This window comes from Hippopotamus amphibius, chromosome 3 (genome assembly GCF_030028045.1).
Source record: "Hippopotamus amphibius kiboko isolate mHipAmp2 chromosome 3, mHipAmp2.hap2, whole genome shotgun sequence".
Lineage (NCBI taxonomy): Eukaryota > Metazoa > Chordata > Mammalia > Artiodactyla > Hippopotamidae > Hippopotamus > Hippopotamus amphibius.
This window is the reverse complement of record NC_080188.1, coordinates 164882823-164903284: the sequence shown is the minus strand read 5'-3', so window position 1 is coordinate 164903284 and position 20462 is coordinate 164882823. Positions and strand designations below refer to the sequence as shown.

The window sequence follows — 20462 nt, the reverse complement described above, 5'->3', positions numbered from 1 at the left end:
CAAAAAAGAAAAATCTCAAGTGAACAACATAACCTTACACATAAAGCAACTAGAGAAAGAAGAACAAACAAAAGCCAAAGTTAGTAGAAGGAAAGAAGTCAATAAACATTTAGCCAGATTCATCAAGAAAAAAAATGGGGGGGGAAGGGCCCAAATCAAAAAAATTAGAAATTAAAAAGAAGTTACAGTTGGACATCACTGAAATACAAAGGATCCTAAGAGACTACTACAAGCAACTATATGCCAATAAAATGGACAACCTAGAAAAAATGGACAAATTCTTACGAAGGTACAATCTCCCAACACTAAATCAGGAAGAAATAGGAAATATGAACAGACCAATCACAAGTACTGAAGTTAAAACTATGATTAAAAAACTTCCAACAAACAAAAGTCCAGGATTAGATGGCTTCATAAGCAAATTCTATTAAACATTTAGGGAAGAGTTAACACCTATCCTTCTGAAACTGTTTCAGAAAATTTCAGAGGAAGGAACACTCCCAAACTCATTCCATGAGGCCCGCATCACCTTCATACCAAAAACCAAATAAAGATACCACAAAATAAAAAATTACAAGCCAATATCACTGATGTACATAGACACAAAAATCCTCAACAAAATACTAGCAAACTGAATACAATACATTATAAGGATCATACACCATGATCAAATGGGATTTATCCCAGGGATACAAGGATTTATCAGTATTCTCAAATCATTCAGTATGATACACCACAGTAACATATTGAAGAATGCCATATGATCATCTCAAAAGATGCAAAAAACTTTTGACAGAATTCAGTACCCCTTTATGATAAAAACTCTCCAGAAAGGGGGAACAGAGGGAACCTACCTCAACATAATAAAGGCCATATATGACAAACCCACAAGTAACATCATACTCAATGGTGAAAAGCTGAAAGCATTTCCTCTAACATCAGGAATAAGACAAGGATATCCACTCTTGCCACTTTTATTCAATATAATTTTAGAAGTCCTAGCCATGGCTATCAGAAAAGAAAAAGAAATAAAAGGAACTCAAATTGGAAAAGAAGAAGTAAAACTGTTACTATTTGCAGGTTACATGATACTATACATACAAAATCCTAAAGATTTTGCTACCAGAAAACTACTAGAGCTCATCGGTGAATTTGGTAAAGTTGTAGAATACAAAATTAATACACAGAAATCTGTTGCACTGCTATACACTAACAATGAAAGATCAGAAAGAAATTAAGGAAACAATCTCATTTACTATCACATCAAAAAGAATAAAATATCTGGGAATAAGCCTACCTAAGGAGGCAAAAGACCTGTACTCTGAAAACTATAAAATGCTGATGAAAGAAATCAAAGATGACACAAACAGATGGAAAGATACACAATATTCTTGGATTTGAAAAATCAATAATGTCCAAATGACTATAGGACCCAATATAATCTACAGATTCAGCGCAATCCCTATGAAATTACCAATGGCATTTTTCACAGAAGTAGAACAAAAATTTTTTTATTTTGTGTGGGAACACAAAAGTCCCTGATAGCCAAAGCAATCCTGAGAAAGAAAAACAAAGCTGGAGGAATCAGCCTCCCTAACTTCAAACTATACTACAAAGCTAACCCAAACAGTATAGTACTGGCACAAAAACAGAAATATAGGTTAATGGAACAGGATAGAATGCCCAGAAATAATCCCATGCACCTATGGTCAATTAATCTATGACAAAGGAGGCAAGACTATACAATGTAGAAAAGACAGTCTCTTCAATAAGTGGTGATGGAAAAACTGGACAGCTACATGTAAAAGAATGAACTTAGAACATTCTCTAACACCATACACAAATATGAACCCAAAATGGATTAAAGACCTAAATGTAGAACTGGATACTATAAAACTCTTAGAGGAAAACATAGGTAGAACACTCTTTGACATAAATCACAGCAGTATCTCTTTGGATCCACCTCCTAGAGTAATGAAAATAAAAACAAAAATAAATAAATGGGACCTAACTAAACTTAAAAGGTTTTGCACAGCAAAGGAAATCATAAACAAAACAAAAACACAACCCACAGAATGAGTGAGAATATTTGCAAACAAAGTGAATGACAAGGGATTAATCTTCAAAATATACAAACAGCTTATGCAGCTCAATATGGTTGTTGAAAAAACCTAATCAAAAAATGGGCAGAAGATCTAAATATACATTTCTCCAAAGGAGACATACAGATGGCCAAAAAGCACATGAAAAAAATATTAAACATCAGTAATTATTAGAATAATGCAAATAAAAACTCCAGTGCGGTATATCACCTCACACAAATCAGAATGGCCATCATTAAAATGTCTACAAATAATAAATGCTGGAGAGGATGTGGAGAAAAGGGAACCCTCCTACACTGTTGGTAAGAAAGTAAATTGGTACAACCACTATGGAAAACAGTATGGAGAAACCATACATATATCTGGAGAAAACCATACTTTGAAAAGATACATACATCCCAATGTTCATTGTAGCACTATTTACAATAGCCAAAACATGGAATGGCTAACTGTCCATTGATAGAGGAATGGATAAAGAAGATGTGGTACATGTATGCAATGGAATATTACTCAGCCATAAAAAAGAATGAAATAATGCCATTTGCAGAAACATGGATGGGCCTAGAGATTATCATACTAAGTGAAGTAAGTCAGAAAGAGAAAGACAAATACCATATATCACTTATATGTGAAATCTAAAAAGATAATACAAATGAACTTATTTATAGAACAAACAGACTCACAGACTTTGAAAACAAATTTATGGTTACAAAGGGGAAAGGTGGTGGGGGGAGGGATAAATTAGGAGTTTGGGATTAGCATATACACACTAATATATATAAAATAGGTACTCGATAAACAGCTATTGTATAGCACAGGGATTTTTACTCAGTACTCTGTAATATTGTATATGGGAATAGAATCTGAATAAGAATGGATATATATATATGTGCAACTGGACCACTTTGCTCTACACCTGAAACTAACACTGTAAATCAACTGTAGCCCAATATAAAATAAAAATTAAATTTAAAAAATATGTTATGACATTTGTGCATTTATGACATGTACAGGTTTTGAAAGATTAAATTAGAAGATTTGAAATGGAAAACATGAACAAAATAAGACATTGGAAATCTCGAACTTGGGAATGTAAGATTAGAATATGAAGAGCCTAAAATGTGGTGAGATGGTTCTTTTGGGGGTTTGTAATAGAACTGTAGAGAAGTGGCAGGAGCTTGAGGTGAGTATAGACCTGAGAGAGGGATTTTGTTGAGACAGGAAAGATTCAATTATTTCTACATGGTTGTGGAAAGATGACAGTAAGGAGCAAGGGCTTTTTTTTTTTTTAAGCTCTTTACTGGAATATAATTGCTTTACACTCTTGTACCAGTTTTTGAGGTACACCAAAGCCAATCAGCTGTATTTATACACATATCCCCATATTCCCTCCCTCCTGCAACTCCCCCCCACCCTCCCCATCCCAGGCCTCTAAGGCATCACCCATCATCAAGTTGATCTCCCTTTGTTGTACAGCAACTTCCCACTAGCTATCTATTTTACAGTTGATAGTGTAAATATGTCTGTTACTCTCTCACTTCGTCCCAGCTTCCCCTTTGCCCCTCAGCCCCCCAGCCTCATGTCCTCCAGTCCATTCTCTGCATCTGCATCCTTATTCTTGTCTTGTCACTGGGTTTATCAGTACCATTTTTTTTTTTTTTTTAGATTCCTTATAAATAAGTTAGCATACAGTATTTGTTTTTCTCTTTCTGGCTTACTTCACTCTGTATGACAGACTCTAGGTCTATCCACCTCATTACATATAGCTCCATCTCTTTCCTTTTTATAGCTGAGTAATACTCCATTGTAAATATGTGCCACATCTTCTTTATCCATTCATCTGTTGATGGGCATTTAGGTTGCTTCCATGTCCTGGCTATTGTAAATAGTGCTGCAATAAACATTATGGTACATGTTTCTTTTTGGATTATGGTTTTCTCTGCAAGGGCTTTAAAAATATACAAGAGGAGGGAATGATCAGTGGACCACAGTCCTCATCATGGTGAGGAAGGAGGAGACAGGCTGCAGAGATCAAAAACTCAAATAGAGGAACTCTTCTTACATGGAAGAAATGGTCTCCCTTTTTCTGGGATGGAAGGAAGGAAAGGGGAGAAGGTACAAAATACAGGCAAGTGCACAGGAGTTTGGGGAGTTCATGCCTGCAGTTTTTTTACACTGCACCCAGATGGTGTCCAGGAAGATTAATTTGGCAGTGACTAGAGATGAGGAGAAAAGCTGAAGTTGCTGCAGTCATTCAAGCACAAGGTGATAGAGACCTTCATCAGACTAATTGCAGCAAAAATCGAGAAAAAAGGTCAAATTACAGAGTTGTCGCAGAAGACCTTAACTTTTTTTTATTATTATTATTTTTCTATCTTCAGTACTTCAGTCTGTCAGAAACATTCCAGGGCTAAATGTTCCTAGAAACGGGAATGGGAGCCATATAGTAAATAAAATAGTTAGAGACGTGTTGCATCAACATAGTTCTGAATCACTAACAAACGTCTACCTTGGAGTAGTATTGAAGAGAGAAACCCTCTCTAGCAGTTAATTCTATCGATTATCTAGCAGATCCCATGAGAGCAATTGGATTGGATTCTTTTTAGGGAAGATCTTAGACATGATAATGATCAAAGATCACGAAAATATTTAACACTTAGGATAAATTAACCCAAGTTTTCTAACAGCATATAAAGAAAGTTTTGTTTTCTTTAATAGATATTAATGAATGTCAAGAATCCAGCCCCTGTCACCACCGCTGTTTCAATGCCATAGGAAGTTTTCACTGTGGATGTGAACCTGGATATCAGCTCAAAGGCAGAAAATGTGTGGGTAAGGAAAGGGCCATGAATTCAAAGCAGTGAGGTCTTTGTAACTTCTTAATGGTGTCTGATCTAATCCATGTACCATATCCTGGGCTGGATTCTAATATCATGTATGTGGTCCATGCAAAAACAAAATGGAAGCAAATGCTATACTTTACAGGTTTCATTTCTAATTACATAACCATTTTTTAACATTTCCCCTACTATATTACCATTTTTTTCACAAAATCGTAATATATATGTATATATAGAGTCATATATAATGTATAAATATATAATATTTATTTTTCCAGGAGGAGGAAGTAGTTGGTATGGCTACCAGCTATATTTTTTTATTTTTATCATTATGTTTTAAAATAAAGTGTGTTATATATCTTGATTGATTTAAACACTGTAACCTTATACCATGAATATATAATTATCCACATTAGTTTATAATATCCTTAAAGTCCTAAGGTATAATCCAAAGGTATAATTTTTATGGAAAAACGGAAGAAATCACTTTCTCAATCTGCATTACCTTTGTTCTTTTATCAAGATGTAAATGAATGTAGACAGAATGTATGCAGACCAGATCAGCACTGCAAGAATACCCGCGGTGGCTATAAATGCATTGATCTTTGTCCAAACGGAATGACCAAAGCAGAAAATGGAACCTGCATTGGTGAGTGTCTGGCTATTTCAGTGACTGAGATTCATTTACCATCAACAAGCCAAGTAAGGCACCCATTCCTGAAACTAATGATTAGAATAAATTTAATCTAACAAGGAAATATCTTTTTCTATAGGTTTTTTACTCCCAACTTCTAGTATAGTTGAGCTCTGGGGTCCCAGGGTCATGGCTGTCCCAGGAAATGAAAGCCAGGGAGACTTAGACCATTTTGAGCTCCCATCAATTACACAATTGGTTTATGTAGTTTAATATCCACATACAATATTACCTCACATAATTTCTAATAGGAAATTTAGCATATATAAAGAATATATAAAGAATATATATAAAGAATTTCATTGGAAAGGTTAAAAAAATTACGTTTTTAGAGATTTATTGAAAGTTCAAAATGTAATTATTTTAAAACTAAATATTCTTTAAATGTCAAATCAATGACCAGGCAATAAAGTAAATTATATTTCTCCCTCAGTTTATTCTTTATGTGCCTATTCTGTACCAGTCTGCCATAGTTAGCAGAAATATGAGCTGCACAATTTACAAAACTGAAACTGATAACATTCTTGCTGTTATGTACTTACAATCAACTGGGATAGATCAGTCAACTCCACTGCCCTCACCAAAAGAAAAAAAAATTTTATGGAAGGTGGGATGAAATATCATAAAAGAGGTAAAAATAAAATTGTACAAGAGTACTTGAAAGAATGATCATATCTAATAGGAATGACTATCAGCGGTGTCATGGAAGTGATCACATTTAAATATAGTCTTGAATGGAATGTTAATAGGTGGAGATGGTAGAAAAAGAAAAGAAAAATAGCTCTGTATGAGGGGGAAAGAGCTGCACTTAGAGAAAACATGTTAAAATTCATCCTCCCTTCTGACAGCTGACCTTGAACAAGTCTTGAGACAGAAATCTGAGTTTACATTTCTCATTTTTTTTGTTGTTTGTTTTGTTTTTGGGGGGGAGTTTTTTTTCTTTCATTTTTTATTGCAAGACATATAAATTTTACTGTATTTTTAAATGTACAGTTTAATAGTATTAACTACTGATACAGTCACGATGTTCTGCATCTACCAGCACTATCCATTTCCAGAAACTTTTCATCATTCCAAACAATAACTCTGTATCAGTTAAACAATAACTCCCCCTCCCACCCTTCCCCCAGTCCCTGGTAATCTGTATTCTACTTTATGTCTCTATGAACTTGCCTGTTCTAGGTATCTCATATAAATAGAATCATACAACTTTTGTCCTTCTGTGTATGGCTTAGCTAACTTAGCATAATGTTTCCAAGGTTCATCTATATTGTAACCTGTATAGAATTCCATTCCTTTTAAGGTTGAAGAATATTCCATTGTATGTATTTGCCACATTTTGTTTATCCATTTATCTGTTGATGAAAATTTAGGTTGTTTTTTGCCTTTATGGATATTGTGAACAATGCTGCTATAAATATCCATGAGCAACTATCTGAGTCCTGAGTAATTGAGGCCCTGCTTTCAACTCTTTGTTTTTGTTTTTTGTTTTTGCTTTCAACTGTTTTTTTTAACAATATTTATTTATTTATTTATTGGCTGCGTTGGGTCTTCATTGCTGCATGAGGGCTTTCTCTAGTTGCAGAGAGTGGGCGCTACTCCTTGTTGCAACGCATGGGCTTCTCACTGTGGTGGCTTCTCTTGTTGCACAGCTTGGGCTCTGGGCACACGGGCTTCGGTAGTTGTGGCATGTGGACTCAATAGTTGTGGCTCAGGGGCTCTAGAGCACAGGCTCAGTAGTTGTGGCGCATGGGCTTAGTAGCTCCGAGGCATGTGGGATCTTCCTGGACCACAGCTCGAACCCATGTCCCCTGCATTGGCAGGCAGATTCTTAACCACTGCACCACCAGGGAAGGCCCTGCTTTCAACTGTTTTGAATGTATATCTGGAATTGGAACTGCTGAAAAACATTATAATTCTATATTTAAATTCCATACCGTTTTCCACATAGGTTGTACCATTTACATTCCCACAGGCAATGCACAAACGGTTCCAATAAAAATGAGACATTTAAAGGATTTCATGCTGAAATATTTCTTAATAAAGTTACAATCTGTCTTGGATTCGTTGCAAAATAATATAAGAGTGAGGGGAGGGTGTGGATGTAAATGAGGGAGTATTGACCACTTGTTGATACTTGAGGTACATGGAGGTTTAGTATACTTAAAAAAAACTGGGGGGTTGGACTGTCAGATTACAAAAGCTCTTTTCAGCAATATAGACTTAGGTAAATATTTTTCTTAATTCCTAAGAATAGTAGCCAACCCATAGCATCGTATGCAGTTATGCGTAACTATTTTTAAGAATATTGACTGTAATTATGTATAAAATTAGAAATGAGATAAGCTGAAAGATCAGAAGACTGTTTTAGAAGCAACAGCAAAATTATAACTAAGTGGAAATGGAAAGTGGGGATATATGGGTAAGTTTGAAGAAAGTAGAATTACCCAATCTTGGAAACAGAAAATGAGCTAAAGGTAACTCTGATGTTTGCAGCCTGGTTGACCTGGGATAAAAGAATGCTGTTATTATAAATAAGGGAATAATGTTAAGATACTGGAGACATGCTGAGTTTGCAGTACTAGTAAAACATGGCAATGGAGATGAGCAGTCAACAGCTAGAAATTTGGGACTGTGGACAAGAACCAATGTGGTACTATTGCTCTCAATCTACATCAGCAAGCTCACTAGAGTCACTAGTATAAATAAGATGGCCAAAGTAGGAGGGATATAGAGAGAAGGGAAGAAAAACCTGAGAACAAACCTCTTTCCATAGTAGGGAACAAGAAGAGGAAAAGGAGCCAGTTAATGAGTGACAGAACTGGGACTTGAACCCAGGTTTTCTGACTCCAGGTCTCAACTACGTGGTGAGAAATGCAACGTTCTAAACAATTTAAATGTTCACTTTAAACATAATGACTTCAGGTTATGAAAGAGGAAATATTACTTTTTATTGCCTCTGTGTCTATAGATATTGATGAATGTAAAGATGGGACCCATCAGTGCAGATATAACCAAATTTGTGAGAATACGAGAGGCAGCTATCGTTGTATATGTCCAAGAGGTTACCGGTCTCAAGGAATTGGAAGACCCTGTATGGGTAAGTTAACAGGAACTCTTATTGAGTAACAAAGCTGTGAATATAGTTACCCAGCCTTACCAGCTTGATTAGGACCACTCTATCCTCAAATACTTTCTTGCTACAATTAGATTTGTAAGTTGGTTTAAGTAAGTCATTACATGAGTTGAATTACTTCTTAGAGACTTCATATTGAATTCAATTTATAGTGACTTTCAATGTGACTTACAGAGTACTTACTATACATATCAAAGTGAGGTGGTGATGTAATTGCCATGACAACTTAATTATGAAGATTATCTCACTGATTCTCTCTATGCACATGATATAAGTGTTTGCATACATACATTTTATTTGATTATGAAGTATATCTGTATGTACCAGGAAGGTTTAGTTATGAGGTATTAAAATGTGAACACACAGTTTAAGTGAATTGATAATTATTACTTTGTCTACCATATGTTTAGTGCATACTAAATGCCATTCCCTGTGCTAAGAATCTCATTTAATTCTCCCAATTGCCTGTTTCTATCTTACTTATAGTTGAATGTAAAGTAAGGCAGGTAAAGACAATAGAAAATATCTATAAGAAGGTAACTGTGCTTTTTTAAAAAATTAATACATTTACAGTCTGAAATGTACACGTATTAATTCTTTATTATTTTTTAAATTAGTTATAGAAACTGACCTATAAAATTATATTCCACCTCAGCATATTTACACTTGCATGCAGCAAAAAAAAAAAAAAATTGTGTGAACTTTTACATACTGGCTTCTGGCTTGCATGCTATTAAATCCATGCTTTTAAAATTGGATGCCTTGGTTGTCTATTTAATTCTTTATAGCAAATTCTTCCATAAAGACTTAGATCTGTCTTTATATAATCCCTAGCATAGTACTTTGTGTATAGCAAATGTTTAAAGTAGTATCATTATTATGAACTCTCTTAAATACTTTTTAATAGCAGAAATACATATCATTTTGGTCTTCTATTTAGCTATTGTAATTTATATATAATTTAACGTTTTGATCAGTAATTACAGTGACCTAGCAGAATGAAATGTGTTTATTTGTTCATTAATTTGACTTGAAGCTGAACGTCAGGAATTGGGCTGAGGATAAATTAATGAAGAAGGTAGGGTCATTGCCTTAAAGACATTAAAAATGTTAGTTTTAACTTTTGATTACTGAAATAATTTTTAAAGCAAAATTTACTACTTTTATTCTACTTATTCGTGTTGTTTTCTTTCATGCCACTGTGGTAATGAATTAAAGAATTGGGTTTTGACCTCTGGTTTTTATTCACTTTTTCAATTTACAAGAAGAGTTGGGAGTACATACTCTGTGTTGACCTAGGAATAGAAGGAAAAATAACTTTAATTTTTTAACTTTGAGTTTATCTCAGGAAGAATGATTCTGTCATTTCCTTCTTTTTAATTTGTGTTGGGAAAATGTGCTTGACGTGATTATTCATTAATAATCATTGATTCAAAAGAGACAAAGGAAAATAAAACTATTTGTAGTTGTGCCAAAATTCTTGCATCTGAAACCTGTAATTACACGAAAGATTAGAAGCACTAGTGATCAATATTGTAATTAAATGCAAACTAGAGATCTGACTGCATTCTTTGCTCCACCAACAAAAGTGATCTATGTATTAGCTTTGAACTCTAGTTTTTCTGGATTCAAGAGCACATTTTCCATTACGACCCTATATGAGTTTACTGCACATGTAAAGCAATCTTTAGGGAGAGTCATAGACACTCTCTAGATATTCAATAGCTGAATAATGAAAGCTTTTTCAAAAGTTCACAACAGTTGAGAAATTGCTGTATTCCCAGCTTTAGAGAGTAACATAATGTCTTCAGGTTGTTTCACAGACTGATTCTTTATTCCTGTGTTTTCTGTATGTATATGTGTGTGTGTGTGTTTTTTTTTTTTTCTCTTTTTTATGTATTATGGCACACGAGCAGACATTAATGAATGCGAGCAAGTGCCTAAGCCTTGTGCGTATCAGTGCTCCAACACCCCCGGCAGCTTCAAGTGTATCTGTCCACCAGGACAACATTTATTAGGGGACGGGAAATCTTGCGCTGGATTGGAGAGGCTGCCAAATTATGGCACTCAGTACAATAGCTATAACCTTGCACGGTTCTCCCCCATGAGAAACAACTATCAACCTCAACAGCATTACAGACAGTACTCACATCTCTACAGCTCCTACTCAGAGTATAGAAACAGCAGAACATCTCTCTCCAGGACTAGAAGGACTATTAGGAAAACTTGCCCTGAAGGCTCTGAGGCAAGCCATGGCACATGTGTAGGTAAATGTCAGCCATATTCCCTTTCCTTTCTGTGGGCTCACTTACAGACCAGAGTCTAAGCATATATACAGCACCTGTGAGAGTTTGGGTACAGTGAACTACATCTCATCTCAAATCTGGGATGACTCAAAGTTTCAAGACGTTTACTCTGGCACCTAAAACTATTACCAATTTTATCAAATGATGTATTTACATGTATTCCTTCTGATAACTTATTGTTTTATACTGAAAGCTTCTTTTTTGATCACCCCTGAAAGTGTTAATAAATTTAATGCTCTATAGAAATAAAATTCAGTGGCATCCAGAATATGGTTTTTAAAAAAAGAATATGCATATTGCCATCATAATATAATACTATCAGATTATGGCTTTATCTGATAGATGCCAAAGCAGTTTGTTAAAAGTGAAACTCTCAGCTACTGTGTCTACTGCTTGTTCCATATGCAACCAACACTGCACTGACTGTTGCTCCCCACTCCCCATGGAACTTCTCGGTTCGATTATTTTGTATATATGTAAGTCACTGAAAAGATCGTGTGAGCCAGGACGAAACTAACTTGTTTCTACTGTTTTAAAATACAAGCTTTCAATATCTTTACCTAAACTCACGAATCTGTAACTTAATTTGTTTGCAAAAGTGAAGTGTAATTTCCAACTTAATAATTGAGATCTTGTCTTCAGTTAAGTTGCAAACAATTCCATCTGTAATTCATTTAATTCAATTTTCTGTGAGTTTCCACAGTTTGCATGTCACTGAGCTATGCACTGAGGGGAATTAGCAAACACGAATTAGCCCCATGGTTTGTTAGAAGAAATCAGAAAGCAAGGAAGAATGGGAGAAGGGAGACAAGAGGGGAAGCAAGAAAGAATGTCTGTTTAAATTTGAAGAGCCCTATGCCAGCCTCATGTTCTTGCATTTTTCTAAAGTAGTCTACGCTATGCTTATTCTCTCCCAAATATGCTCTCTGTTAGACATTTCTTTTAAATATTTAAAAAATATCTTCTAACTTCAATTTTTGTCATTTCTTTTTCTGCCCTTCTCCAAGCCCTGTTCCTACATCATTATCTTCTTAGGCATGCTTCCTTAGTCACTGTTAGGTGGACTCAGCCTCTCACATCACCTCCACTCAGCTGGACTTTCAAACCCTCTGGATCCTTACACTTTAACCTTTATTCTTTAGGCCCAGATGTTCCCAGAACTTTTCTGTCTAGATGTCTAGAAATACCTGAAGCAAAATATGATGCACATGGAATCTTCTCCCTTTGATTAGCTTCCTAGAACTGTGGACAGTGCTAGTTTCTTTCACTCCTTGAACTTGAAACATTCATGCATTAACAACTCTTCAATATTTTGTCCCATATGGTCAAACACTACTTAATTACTAAACCCGTGGGTTCCACTGTCCTTGGGATAATATCAGACTTCACTCCCAGCCTGCTCCAAATCATTCTTACTGGTTTTTTCCCATTGGTAATGTTGGTAATTTTTCATGCCCACAATTCTGACCTCTTTGTTAGTGAAACTTTTCACTATTTTATTGACAGAATTAACATCTGACATTTTGTCTTTCAACATGTGTTCCAAACAGTCATTCCCACTGAAGGGTTTTCATATCCTATTAACATCCCACTCTCTGCCTTCCTCTTAGACAACTCTTCTCTTCTACCTTTACTCTTCTGCACCAAAAATCCTTGTTTATGCTCTGATAAGTGAGTGAAACAGTACCTCCCCCACTATATACCATCTAGTTGATTTCTTCTAAATCATCTGAAGGTCCAAGTCATTTGAAGAAAGAGTCCCGATTAATAACCAATTCTCCATTTCTTTATCACAATCTATGCCCTGTAGTTTCATCATAGTAGAGTCTTATGAATGTTTTCTGTGTCTTTGTGTTTATATTACACTAATATGTTTATATTAATTACCTTTCCAAAGCAGCTACTATTTCAGAGTGAGGACCAATCCTGGAGAATCTAAAGTAAACTTCTATAACTAGTCTATGACTGGATAATTAAGTTTTATTTGGGGGCTATTAATAGGCTTAGACATTTAGAAATATTTCTTAAAATATGGTGAGTATTTTATGGCATTGGTACTAATAAAGAAATTTACACTAAGATTGCAGACAGCTTTGGAATTATGTAACAAGTAACTTGCAGTAAACACCAAATGCCTTTAATTAACCATCTGGGATAGACAGCTTATAAAAGATTCAGATTAACACCATGGAATTTTGTAAGACTTGGGCTAAAATTTAGCTTTTTAGAAAGTTGATTCCAAAGCTTAATAGGAAAAATAAATGTTACATTGCTTCTGAACACAGAAATCACACTTGGGGCCACTTTAAAATTCATACTCTGGAAAGTGTGATGTTGACTACTTGGACTTGAACATCAATTACATTTCTGTTATTTTAGGTTAAAGCAGATCATAAAGGGGAGAAGTAAAAATAAGTCACAAGTTCTGCAATGAATGCTTTGATTAACTAAAATGGGGCAAAAACAATGACAAATATTTGATGAGTTTGTCGTTAATAGATTTTGAATCATTGCAGTCATAATCTGAGCATATGCAAAATGAACATGGCCTTTTGCTCTGAGTCATCTCCAAGTTTTCACTTTGTTTTCCCTTTACTTCCAGCCCATAGCACTCCTGCTCCTATTTCATACCACGTTCTCCTCTTCCTTCCAACACTGGTTGGCATATTTTGATGTTAGGCAAAACACAACTGGGACAAGAAATCTGAGGCCGCTCGAATCCCATCCCTGATTCTGAAAGCAAATATCAATTTTTAACTATCTATTCCCACTCTTTTTATTGCTGTTTTCTTGACTTTATTTAGTGATACCAGGTAGATTAGCTCTTTATAGTTTATAAAATGTTTTTCATATATTATTGTATTTGAACCTTCCAACAAACCTGTGAAGTAGGGAGATTGTATCAGTGACTCCTCTTGGCAGAGGAATCGGCTGAGATCTTGAGAAGTGGCTGGCCCAAAGTAACAAAGCAGCGATGTATATGCAGTTGCCGTTAGTACTTTACAACTGTGTAAAGTTGTATGAATATTCCTATCGCAAAGATAAAACCGCCTCCACTTAATGATATCTGCATATGTGAAAGCTACGTATGGCTGTTGGAGAGAGAGGGGCAGCTAAACTTTAAATAAAATAGAAACTAATATTTCTTTTTTCAATTAATCTCAATAGAAACTTTATCTTTTAGGTAAATTCTACTATGTTCTGTCAAGAGTTTAGTACCTTGGTGGTTTAGGATCTTGTGGGTCTTCTCATCTGTCCTTCCAGTTTTACTTAACTAATACTGAAATTAGCTAGTTTGGGGCTTCAGCTCATATATACTTATATACAGAAGATATGTTCATATTTTATAATATAGGAAAGTTTATATTGGACTCCATTAAAAACATACAGGTATGAAACAGCTTTGAGCATTTTTAAACACAAGTATAAAGTCACCAAGTTTTCTATTATATGTCAACAACTTGTTTATAGTTGATTCTGTCACAGTTTCTGCCTTTGTTTTGCATGGTTATACACACTGCTTTCTTTCTGCACAGATATTGATGAATGTGAAAATAGAGACACCTGCCAGCATGAGTGTAAAAATACCTTTGGGAGCTATCAGTGTATCTGCCCACCTGGCTATCAACTCATGCTCAATGGAAAGACATGTCAAGGTGAGAAAACATTGGGACTTAATTTAAAACCAATATAGGATAGTGTGAGAAATGTCTTTTTTTTTTAAATAGTTTTTCTTCTAGTTGCTTCCTCTCCTTTCACATTCCCATGGGTCAGACTTATCTATAATCATTGCTTTTGCAAGCAGGAAAAGCAGGAGAAAGCAGTTAGGCAAAGGAAGAGTTGAGAAACATTTTTGGTATGTTCTTACTAGAAGGAGCAAGAATGCCTAAACCACTTCAAATGATATATATTTAAAACTAAATGGATAGATAGCCAGTGGGAAGTTGTTGTATAACAAAGGGTGTCCAACTCGAGGATGGAAGATGCCTTAGAGGACTGGGAGGGGGAGGATGGGGGGGGGAGTCGAGGAAGGGAGGGAATATGGGGATATGTATATAAAAACAGATGATTGAACTTGGTGTACCCCCCTAAAAAAAATAATAAATAAATAAAAATAAATAAAAAAATAAAAAATAAAAATTAAATAAAACTAAATGGAAATAGACCTCCTCAAACATGTTTTCACAGTTCAGCTAAGAAGAAAGGAGAAATGAAAAGAGTGCTCAGTAAATATACTTCAGTATTAGGCATTTTATACTTTGTCTTAGTGATCAGTGGGTAATTGATTCATCCATTCTTTCTTTGAGTCCAATGATGAATACCAGTCATGTGCTAGAATTGCAGGATGCAGAAGGTTAAAACAGATGAATAATGTACACTCTCTTCCCTGTATGAGCTTAGCATCTAGTGGAGACAGACATGCAAATAAGTGCATAATCAACATACAAGGTGTTGTATGTTGTAGGTGTTACAGTAGTATTTTAGACAATGTGTGGTGATTATAGAAAGAAAACCAATATCAACAGCACCCTCTTTATACAAAAATGTGAAAGAAGCATTGTATATTGGTGAGGTATAGTATGTTGCAATGTGTACTTGATAAAAAAATGAACTTACATAAATCGTTAAAATCTTCTAAGAAACCACCTCACTTCTGTGGACAAAATCTAATATTATATAGGTCTTAATAAGCCTCTGAATTTTATTAGTTTCTGTCACGTATAAAAGACTTCCCTTCACAAAAGACTTGCTAGAATGCAGCTCATGAAAATGTGTTCCAGAAGGCAAGACCAGGATGGACAATGACTTCACCAGAGTTACCATGAGCCTCCACACCCTTACTCAAGCCATTCACCCAACACACTCCCTGAGAACACCCACTGATCATGTGGGCTGGAGAAGGAAAGTGAACTCAATACTACCCTTTACTCCCAGCCATCACTCAAACATTTATGAAGAACTTACCCTATAAGGAATATTTTACTAAGTTTTAAATACTGGAATAACATATTTACATTATAGTTTTATGTTTTTCCAAAACAACTATTATCTCATTTTAATTAGCAGTATAGCTGTTCAGGAGCAATAATTTGTACCCATTCTACAGATAATAAAACTAATTGTCAGAGTGATTATGTGAGTCTCAATGTCCTAGAACCATCAAGGAGAAGAGTAGGACTTGATCACAGATCTCACAATGACTAGAATGGTCCTTTGTCTCTCCTATGATGCTGTGAACACCAGGGTGATTAGACTGTGGCAGCAGAGGGAGGTAAGAGCACTTACATTGTCTACATTTTATAACTTCTCCAGCTCTTCCACCCAAGAATCCTTCCAAAGAGGTGGCAGTGTACAACACTGCCTACAAGTGCACCAGGCACCAAGGAAGGAAGGGGATAGATACTGAGGTATTTAGAATAACTAACCAGACTGCAAATTCCTTAGCTAGATTTTTAAGGGTTATATTCTCATTAGAGGATTTTTTTCTTCTCTAAATCATGCCAGTTTGTCTTTTACACTCCCTACAAGTGTACCAAGCACCAAGGAAGGAAGGGGATAGATACTGAAATATTTGGAATAACCAACCAGACTGCAAATTCCTTAGCTAGATTTTTAAGGGTTATATTCTCATTAGAGGATTTTTTTCTTCTCTAAATTATGCCAGTTTGTTTTTTTTGTTGCTGTTGTCACTCATTCAGTTCTAAACATTTTTCAACTTTCACTTGTGCTCTGGAGAGTGGAAAATAATGTGCACAAATCAGAAACATGTGTCATTTAAAATGTTTGCAATTTAAATGAGTTACATATTTTTGTGGTTTTAAAAAAAGACCTGAGAGAAAACAATTATGACCTTTAAAGGAGTCTTTACTCTAAAGAATAACTTGGAATCTTTATAGCTTTAGAAAGTGAGACATTTATGAGGAACAAAAGACTACTTATCATTCACAGATGAATTTTTGAAGCTTTATACATGAGTGATAGAAACATCTGTAATAAAAGGTATATTAAAGTGAACTTGACATTGAACAAGGACAAAGACTAGTCTAAAGTGGAAGTCACCAGACTGCAAAATGAAAAACAAAAAACATGACCAATCTTAATTTGCCCCAGAAGCAGAGAGGAGAAACTAACAAATCCATGTGCTAATTTTAAGCACTGCTAATCTAATTCTAAAACTGTAGGAACACTACATTTTGGGATTGCATTCAAAATGAGTATTCTGATCTATCCAAGTCTTTAAGATGCAATTCATAATGTTTATCAAGACTCTGAATTACTCTACACCCTCTATAAGACAAATGTTTCAAGTATGTTTATCCTAAATTACTTTTTTTTAATATATCCAGAGTACTTGGTTAAATGCATTCATATATTCTAAAGCTATTACTATGAAAGTTTTTCAGCTTATCTTGGTATTCTTTTCTTATAGCAATAATGTTTATGTTATGAAATCCCCTTCATTTTTATCATCACAATTTTCTAATATTTTATAAAAAACTAGATATCATCACACTGTCGGTTAACAGAAGACAATCTGATTTCTTCATCTTTTCTGACTTTTTTTTTTAAGACCAGTGAGTAAAGTGAATTAACAGAGTGAGCAGAGTGAATGCTTATAGGATACTTAGTCCTGAGAGGTAGCAATAGACAAAAGACAAAGGAAGGCTACCTTCCCAGAAGCTCAAATACTTTATGAACGCTCTTCTATGGGAAGTGTACATTATTTTGGATCTAGGGACACTTTGTATATTAGATTCTGATGTTTCTGATAGATTCATATTCAGCCACTGAAAACCTATAATAAGGTAGCTGTTCTTATTATGTGTAGACGTGTGTCCAGATTCTGGCCTCCAGGCCACCATTTTCATGGACCCTAGCAGCCCACTGGCCTCCATGTTTCTGCATGAGTTCACTATAAAAATTAAAGCTAAAATGAAATTTGGAGTGTGGATGGGAAGGGAATTTTTTTTATGACAGAAAAGATAAGGTTAATTGAATTTCTCTCACATTTTCCTAAAGGGCTTTTTACTTCATTCTGAGACAATCTCATTTTGTCAAGGATATGGAGCACTTCTGACAGATAAAATCATAATTAGAAACTGGTTTACAGAGACAAAAAGCAAGATTTAACTGAAATTAAACATGTTTCACTGTTCCATTCCTAGAGGAAAACGTCCTATTATAAAATGTGTAATAGAAAGCATATTATGTTATCATTATCAGCACATCTAAGTAACTAAAAAGTCAAATAAGTGATTTACTCCATATCATTCTAGCTCATCTTTTGACTTTGGGCAGACTATCGTTAAGTTTAAAATAAATAATTACATTGTCTGTCATTTCCTTAAGAAATATATTTGGAACCAAATCTAAAAATGCTCATTTTTGACACAGAAATGCAAATGACAAATAATTTAGAAATTTAGGGACTTTCCTTGTGGTCCAGTGGTAAAGAATCCGCCTTCCAATGCAGGGGATGTGGGTTTGATCCCTGGTTAGGGAACTAAAATCCCATGTGCCACAACTACTGAGTTTTTCACCCTCAACTAGAGCCTGAGTGCTGCAAAACTACAAAACCCATGCGCCCTGGAACCTGCACACCACAAATACAAAGCCCACACCCCCCAGAGCCTGCACACCACAACTAGACAAGAGAAAACCTGTACGCCACAACTAGACAGAAGCCTGCACACCGCAACAAAAGATCCTGCATGCCTCAAAGATCCTGCATGCTGCAACTGAGACACAGCCAAAAACTAAAAGTTAGAAATTTAACACTTATTCTCCATGATTAATATACCATCTCTTGGAATATCTTTTCTGCTTTTTTTATAGTGATATTCCAAGTTATTTCCAAGTTCTCAAAAGAACTTCACAACTTTAACCCAACACCAATATAAATACCATCATGCAGATACCAGTCACTACTATGAAATGACATAATAGTTACACATACCCATTGGCTGTGGCACCAATTTCAGGATCAAAGACATTTGACCTTTAGGACCTACCTCTCCAAAAAACTGATTTGGGTCCAATTATATATCAGAATCTATGTAAAGAAGAAAAGGTTACACGTGGCTCTACGCAGCCCATTGACTTAAACTTTCCCTAAAATCCATCTTCATATTTTTTGTTTGTATACTCCAAAAAGAAATTTGAAAACCTTATAATTCCCTCATAAAAATCAACCTCCAAAGTTTCTTACCATGTTTAAATAGTTATGAAGAATGTGAATTCTGGCATTGTTGTTTGGTGTTTATGTGCTTTCAACATATTTTCATCAAAACTTTGGAACTGTAGACTTAACTCAGTTAATGGAGGATGACCACCATATAATTTAAAAGTGCGTATTCATTGTAAAACCAACCAGATTGACTATCAGAAAAAGTCTAAAGTCACTTTTCTGTTCAAGTAAAAGTGTTAGTGGGTGTTCCTATGACAGCCAGCTCATTCCAAAATCTAATTTAAAATGGAGAGCCAAACCATTGGTTTGTAGCCATGATGAAATAATGCCTGCCACTATCCATATATGCCACCAATGCTCTCACCCTTCCTGTGTGCCTGGAAGCATTTTAAACCCAGTGACATAAAGAGATTTGGGATTAGTGGAAACTTTTTTTTGTAAAGCAGAAGAAGAATATAAGAAGGGAAGTTTGGGAAAGTAGAACTCCAGGCCATAGGAAATTCTCAAGTAGTTTGATTTTAGAAAGGAGAACTTATGGAAAATGAAAATCTGAATGGAAAGCAGGACAAGATGGCAGCTCAAAGCAGGGCCTTGAGCTCACCTCCTCTCACGAGCACAGCAAAATCACAACTAACTGCTCAACAGCCATTGATAAAAAAGACTGGAACATACCAAAAAAGATAGTCTACATCCAAAGACATAAAGAAGAAACCCAACAAGACAACATGAGGGGCTCACTCACAATATAATCAAATCCCATGACCCCTGGGTGGGTGACCACAAACTGGAGAACAGTTATATCCCAGAAGTTCTCCTATAGGAGTGAGAATTCTGAGCTCCATGTCAGGCTGCACAGCCTGGGGGTCTGGCATTGGGAGGAGGAGCCCTCAGAGCACTTGATGTTGGAGACCAGTGGGGCTTGAGTACAGGAGCTCCACAGGACTAGGGGAAACAGAGACTCCACTCTTGGAGGGCACATACAAGGTCTTGTGTGCACCAGAACCCAGGGCAAAAGCAGTGACTTCATTAGGAACCCAGACCAGATCTATCTGCTGGGGAGGCAGCGGGCAGCTGTGGCTCACTGTGGGGACAAGGACACCAGTGGCAGAGGTACCAGGGAATATTCATTAGCATCAGCTCTCCTAGAGGCCACCATTTTGGCACCATGACCTGGTCCCACCCAACAACCTGTAGCC

The 20462-nt window shown here is 35.6% G+C and overlaps 1 protein-coding gene across 1 annotated transcript in view; it reads left to right on the top strand.

Annotated features, from left to right (window-relative positions):
• Window positions 1-20462, top strand: part of HMCN1 (hemicentin 1) — a 460484-nt gene that overhangs the window by 429083 nt on the left and 10939 nt on the right. Inside the window, exons 101-105 of the mRNA XM_057725744.1 lie at window positions 4821-4934; window positions 5466-5591; window positions 8608-8736; window positions 10689-11039; window positions 14615-14734. Coding sequence (XP_057581727.1) covers window positions 4821-4934; window positions 5466-5591; window positions 8608-8736; window positions 10689-11039; window positions 14615-14734 — 840 coding nt within the window. The remainder of the gene's footprint in view (window positions 1-4820; window positions 4935-5465; window positions 5592-8607; window positions 8737-10688; window positions 11040-14614; window positions 14735-20462) is intronic.